At 40.0% G+C, this 7311-nt stretch overlaps 1 protein-coding gene across 1 annotated transcript; it reads left to right on the top strand.

The window, feature by feature from the left end:
- Positions 1-216: 216 nt before the first annotated feature.
- On the top strand, positions 217-6898 carry LOC109240232. The gene is made up of 4 exons (XM_019406864.1): positions 217-317; positions 802-1123; positions 4306-4599; positions 6836-6898. Exons 1-4 carry the CDS (start codon positions 217-219, stop codon positions 6896-6898), a joined length of 780 nt encoding a protein of 259 aa, XP_019262409.1.
- The last annotated feature ends 413 nt before the right edge of the window (positions 6899-7311 follow it).

The following is a 7311-nucleotide window of genomic DNA, read 5'->3' as shown; positions in this document are numbered from 1 at the left end:
TTAGTTCATTATATGGATATCACCCCTCAGAAGGAGAAGACACCGTTTGAGATTACCGAAGATGGGGTCCTTAGATATCTAGGACGATTATGTGTTCCTAATGTTGCAGGGCTGCGTCAGCAGGTTATGGGAGAAACTCACTATTATCGTTATTCTATCCATCCAAGAGCAACAAAGATGTATCATGATATCAGGAAAGTATATTGTTAGTACGGAATGAAAAAGGATATAGCGGAGTTTGTTGCTCAGTGCCCTAACTATCAGCAGGTCAAGATTGAGCACCAAAAACCTGTTAGGTTGTGTGCTGATGCAGTATGGTAAGGTTGTAGCTTTTGCTTCTAGACAACAAAGGAAGCACGAGAAGAACTACCCGACCAACAATTTAGAGTTAGCCGCGGTGATTCATGCACTAAAGATGTGGAGGCACTACTTGTATGGCATTCATGTTGATATCTATACGGGTCATAAGAGCCTCCAGTATATCTTCAAGCAAAAAGAATTGAATTTACGTCAATGGAGATGGTTGGAGCTACTTAAAGACTATGACATTGATATTTTATACCATCTGGGGAAGGTGAATGTAGTAGCCGACACCCTTAGCCATAGATCTATGGGTAGCATGTCATATTTATAGTCGGAAAAGAGAGGAATAGCCCATGAGATTCATTAGCTAGCCAGTCTTGGAGTTCGGTTACTGGACTCAAGTAAAATTGGAATTACTATTCAGGATACGGCGACATCCTCTTTAGTAACTGAAGTGAAGGAACGCCAGTATGAGGATCTTGTGTTAGTTCATTATAGGGATACCGCCCCTCAGAAGGAGAAGACACTGTTTCAGATTACAGAAGATGGGGTCCTTAGATATCGAGGACGAATATATGTCCCTAATGTTGCAGGGCTGCGTCAGCAGGTTATAGGAGAAACTCACTATTATCGTTATTATATCCATCCAGGAGCAACAAAGATGTATCGTGATATCAGGGAAGTATATTGGTGTGACGGAATGAATAAGGATATAGCAGTGTTTGTTGCTCAGTGCCCTAACTATCAGCAGGTCAAGATTGAGCACCAAAAACCTGGTGGGTTATTGCAGGCTATAGAGATTCCGAGTTGGAAGTGGGAAGTAATCAATATGGATTTCATCGTAGGCTTACCTCGTACCCAGCGTAAGTTCAATTCAATATAGGTGATTGTTGATAGGCTTACAAAGTCAGCCCATTTTCTGGCCATTAGGACTGCATATTCCTCAGAGGATTATGCAAGGCTTTATATTAAGGACATAGTACAACTGCATGGTGTCCCTGTATCTATTATCTCGAATAGAGGAGCTCAATTTACAGTTAACTTCTGGAGGTCATTCCAAAAAGAATTGAGGACTCAGGTAAGTCTTAATACATCATTTCATCCCCAGACAGTCGGACAGGCAAAGCGTACTACACTTGAGGATATGTTATGAGCTTGTGTGATAGACTTCAAAGGTAGATGGGATGATCATCTGCCGCTTATTGAATTTGCATATAATAATAGCTACCATTCCAGTATTCAGATGGCTCCATGCGAAGCTCTTTACGGAAGGAAGTGTATGTTACACCCCGTGTTTTCGTATGTAAGAGTACATCATAAGTCAATTAATGTGAGCTCAGAAAGGGAATCATCATTTAAAAGTTTACAAAGTTAGTTCATCATGTTAATGTGGAGGTTATAAATATTTAAGATCATTAGTACCAAGTAGCAAGAGGTTTTGAAGGCTTAGAAGCTAAACGAATTGAAGAAAATAAGTTTCGTCGAAAGTCGACAAGTTGAAATATTTTACCATGTACTTTTGGGGTGATACTAGGATTAATATTATAAGGAGATTATATTATGAGTTATTTTAGTCGTACGATAGTTGGTATTATGTTTTGAAGTCTAGCGAGTTGTGGAACAAAAGTTGGAAAAAGGTCATCACAAGTTCCATTCATAAATGTGCTGAAAATTAGGTCAAATGTAACTGAGTTTTTCTCCCAATATACATGGAATTAGGGGATTATCTACCTATCAAATTAAAGATCTATGAGTCTAGTTTCCAACGCATTAAACCTTTCATCAATACAACATTGGAGTAGAGAGATATAGGCATTTTTGCGAGACTGCACAAGCTGCTAGGTGACAAGTAGGTGTGTCACCTACTTGGTTAAATGATAGCCCAAAAATAGGAAATTTCGGGTCGGCCAAAGAGCCCATTTAAAGGGTTATCTCCTGAAATATAACCCTCATTATATATCACAAATAATCAGACCTAAACCCCTGCAAACTTCCTCCCAAAAATTATCCACAAACCCTAATCGATTTTCCCTCTCTTTCAAGTTTTAATTGGGGGTAAAACCTACAGTTTGAAGAACCAAGGGAAGGGCTGGGTTATCCAACAAGTAAGGTGAGTTTACTGCTCTTTTTCCTACATTTATTCTTCTGTGAATTCATGGTAATTCGTTCTATACATGTAAGAACTCACGGGACGGTGATCGGAAGCCGTGAGTTCGAGTTATTCACTTGTAGCGGACTGTTTTGTGGACTGTTTTGTATTGCTGTTGGGCTGCGTGTTTTACTACTGTTTTGTGGAGTTTTGGACGTGGAAGGATGTGGAAAAACACCATATAGATTTAGGGTTGTGGTCTGGTAGTTCTTCGTAACATTTCCGGGTTGTTTGACACGACTATGGTGGCCGTCGTATGTATGAAGTGATTAGGTTGTGCGTGGACTGTTTTGGGAGGCTCAATATGATTATTATTGATGTTGTTTGGGCTGTTTGGTGATTGTTTGGAATTGTGTGAAGTTATATATATATAAGGGAGGTGCTGTCCGTTTCATCGTAAAATAGGTTGTGGTCGATACATAATAGTTATGACGCTTGAATGATAACTACAGTATCGTTTCTCTTATTGTAGACTAAGGAGTCGTGAAAATTGCATAGCTTGAGATTGGGGCAGTATATACAAGGTATGTTAAGGCTCTTACTTCTTTCTTTTGGCATGATCTAAAGTGACATGAACATAAATGGTATGCTAATTCATAACGGATCTACTCCTAGAAACTAAGGTTGTCCATGTTGTTCTTTCCTTATAAAGTTATTCTAAACAAGTGGTATGATCCTTAAATCCTACTAAGGTTCATATTGATGGTAGGGATGTCCATAATGTTCTTAAGTCACTCCAAAAGGTTTAGAACTTGATTCCATGAGTCGAGCATACATTATATATATGTATCTATTTTACTCTACCGAGCCGCGCTATAGTCGGCCGGGTATGGCACCTATTGTGCAACCACTGATCAGTTGGGTTTACCGAGCTCCACGTGGCCGGGTACGTTTTTACCGAGTCCTTTTTGAGGCCGGATATGATATGATGATGATGATGCCCACAGAGGCGTATGTTTTTAAAAGTTTATGTATATATATGTATTATGCATTTCATGTCAGTAGCCCCCAGAGGCACTCAGATGTTACAGGTTGTATCTCCTCTATTTCTCTTTACATTACTGTTCTTATTCATGCTTTCCTGCCTTACATACTCGGTACTTTATTCGTACTGACGTCCCTTTTGCTTGGGGACGCTGCGTTTCATGCCCGCAGGTCCCGATAGACAGGTTGATATTCCTCCTAGTAGGCTATCAGCTCAGCGAAGGTATTGGTGTACTCCACTTGCTCCGGAGTTGCCTATTTGGTCAGTATGCTTTGGATATGTATTGATTGGTATGGCGGGGCCCTGTCCCGACCTTTATAATTTTATGTACTCTTAGAGGCTTGTAGACAGATGTCAGGTGTATGGATACTTGTATGGCCTTGTCGGCCTACGTTTTGAGTTTACAAATGGTCATGTCGCCCTTATAGGCCCGTATGTCACATGTATAAGTTTGTATATCATGCTGGGTCATCATACGTTAGTATTCCCTTATGTTTTATTCTTGTTTTAGTATTCCCTTATGTTTTATTCTTGTTATCTCATGAAGGGTTTTCTAGCTCATTTACCCATAATAGTATGATAAGAAAGATATGTTACGTTGGTACTCGGTTGAGTAAGGCACCGGGTGCCCGTCACGGCCCTTCGGTTTGGGTCGTGACAGTGTAGGTCGCCTATAGGGTGGTTCGATGTTGGGGAAACTATGTTAGTAGGACCAGAATTGGTACAGCAGGAAATCAAGTAACTTAAGCTAATATAGGAAAGGCTATTAGCAGCTCAAAGCCATCAAAAGTCTTATGCGGATAATCGACGGCGAGACTTGGAATTTCAGGTTGACGATTGGGTATTCCTAAAGGTATCACTAATGAAGGGCATTATGAGGTTCGGAAGAAGGGAAAAACTTATCCCTCGGTACATTGGACCATATAGGGTCATGAGCAAGGTAGGCCAGGTAGCATATGAGTTAGACTTGCCTCCGGACATGGAGTCTGTACATCCAGTCTTTCATGTGTCTATGCTCCGTAAATGTATCGAAGATCCTTCCAGAATCGTTTCAGTTGATGACGTTCAGGTCACAGAGCAGCTGTCATATGAAGAAACTCCCATTGTTATACTAGACAGACAGGTTCGAAGATTGGGAACTAAAGACATAGCTTCGGTGAAAGTACTTTGGAGAAACAACAATGTTGAAGAAATGACTTGGGAGGCCGAGGAAGACATGAAGTCTAGATATCCCCACTTATTTCCTCCTCCAGAGAAGGGTCCGACTGAGACGTCATAACCTTAAGGTATGTGTATGGATTCTTGTGTCAGTTATTGTCGTTGGTCGTGTGAGGTCATTGTCGTTATTAATGATTGTGGTCCTATGTGGCGTTGAATTATTGAGTTTCTACAGAACGAGTTGGTAGTATTATTGTTACAAAGGTGACTCTGCCAAGGTCATATATATCCCAGAGAGTTAAACATTCGAGGGCGAATGTTTCTAAGGGGAGAAGGATGTTACATCTCGCGTTTTCATACGTTATAGTTTTGTCTTCAGTTAATCGACGTAGACTCGGGGATGAGATTATCTTGAGGTTAACGTATTAATGCCATTTATAACAAGCAATAAGTAAGTATCACAAAGGATAAAGTGTACACGAAATAAAGAACGAGCTTCGTTGAAGGTGGCCGATCTGGGATAAAACACGGGTCGAGCAATAATACCCGATAATTATGGACTAGTACCATGCAAGGTACCATATGACCACGGTAGTATGGTGTATAAAGTATATTGAAAATAAGTAGAATTTTAAGTAATTTGAGATAATTTTATATTATGCGGGTAATTGGTTAATTACTGGGTAACGGGATATTACCTAATTAACTAAAAAAGGGATAAAGATTAATAATTTCCCCCCAAAACGTGGCAGCAAGAAAGCTTACCAAACATATGACTAAGTAGTCATATAAGCTTAGTGGTCATCAACATGTTAAAAGCCTCAAGGTTTATAAAGTTTGGTAGCTTTTAAAAGATTGGTTTCTTTTAAAAGTTTAGTTCATTTTTTTATCAGAGAATATCAAAAGTGAATTGTGATTCACAAATACTCAAGAACAGACCCTAAGCTCATCCGAAAAGAAAAGGCTTCCAACAAAATCCGTAGCAACGTAAAATTTTGCGGTTCTGAAGGAGTACGGTATATTCTTTTCCAAGAATATTATACAGAATTTTCCCTACTCCATGTATGTTAAGGCTACCCCTTCTTTCTTTTTGGCATGATCTATACGATACAAACGAGACGAGCAAGTGCACAACTTCCATAAATTACTCTATTCGTAGAAATGCTAGAGATGTGTATATTCTTATTCTCCCATAAGTCTTATTATTCTATGGTCTGTTCATGGGTCTCAGAAAAATGCATATTTGATAAAGTTTATCCGAAAAGCATATTGAGTTTTATGGCATTCCGAGAAAATCTTATTAATATATTTCTTATGCATTTCATGCATTTATACATGTACATTGACCCATGACCAGATGGCGTTATATACGCATATATATGTATATTATATTTATATGGGATACGGGAAAAAGGTTACGCTGTTATATACGCACCACCACGTGATCAGTTGGTATATGTTGATGATGTTGCCCACAGTGGCTGAGACGATACGATGGGATGCCCTCAGTGGCTTGATGATGTTAAGTTTACCTATACCTATGCATGACACGACATTTATATGCACGTGCATGACATTACAAATGTTTCAGAATTTACAAAGTTATTCAGACTTACGAATGGATTTCTTTATTCCATATTTCATCTATGTCTTTTATGTACTGATTTTCATGCCTTACATACTCAGTACATTATTCGTACTGACGCGCTATTTCTCGGGGCCTGCATTTCATGCCCGTAGGTGCAGGTAGGCAAGTCGACGGTCCCCCTTGTTAGGATCCTTGATCAGCGAGAGTTGGCGTGCTCCACTTTATCTGGAGTTGCTTTTGATTTTGGTACGATATGTTTATATATAGATATATGGGTATGACGTGGCTCAGTCCTGTCTTTGTACAGTTGTATTTCTATTAGAGGTCTGTAGACAGTTATGTATAATTGGATAGCATGTGGCCTTGTCGGCTTTCAGTTTTGGGTATATATTTGTCTATAACAGCCTTGCCGGCTCGCCCACTGTATTTCGCATGTATATGTACATATGCTTTTTTGGCAGGTTTCCTTTATGTATGTTATTCTCGTAATTTAGCAGATGTCATTTAGGTTCATATCTTAGACGCATGCTTAGGGGTGTCCGACAGGTAGGACTCGGGCATCCATCGCGGCCCACGGGTTTGGGTCATGACAGATTTGGACTAGTTAGAGTAGGGAGTGTTGGCTCTAACACTAGTGTTTCAACGGGTGCAGAACAGTGGGGACGATGGTTGGAGCACTTTGGGCTTCCTGATTTTCAGTCATGATGGAGTTTAGTGAGTTGAAGAAGAAGATGTCTGGCTTGAAGAAGGGAAAAGAGGAATTTTGGGTTCTTTTATGTGGATAGTTGTGAAAATGACTGAGAGGGGTTATTTAATGGGGGTAAGGAACCGGTTAGGAGTGGGTGAAAATTTGGGTAGCCGAGTCGGTTCACAAAGAGGCGAGAAGTTTGGAATCAAATAGCGGGAATGGAAAGAAACTGACACTTGATGACGTGGCACCATTTCAGCCGTTTAAAAGTTGTGCATGAGAGTACCGAGGAACTACTAACATGCGTCGAGGGAACCAGGTTCCTTGACAGTTCTTGCAATTGTAAGCCTCATTCTTTGACCAACGTGCAATGCATTAGCTACTTCTTTACTCTGTAACTGTCATGTGTGTCTACCTATAACGGTATAGAGAAAAGTTAG

Source organism: Nicotiana attenuata, unplaced genomic scaffold, assembly GCF_001879085.1.
Source record: "Nicotiana attenuata strain UT unplaced genomic scaffold, NIATTr2, whole genome shotgun sequence".
In the NCBI taxonomy this organism is placed as follows: domain Eukaryota; kingdom Viridiplantae; phylum Streptophyta; class Magnoliopsida; order Solanales; family Solanaceae; genus Nicotiana; species Nicotiana attenuata.
This window is presented reverse-complemented; position numbering and strand designations above follow the sequence as displayed.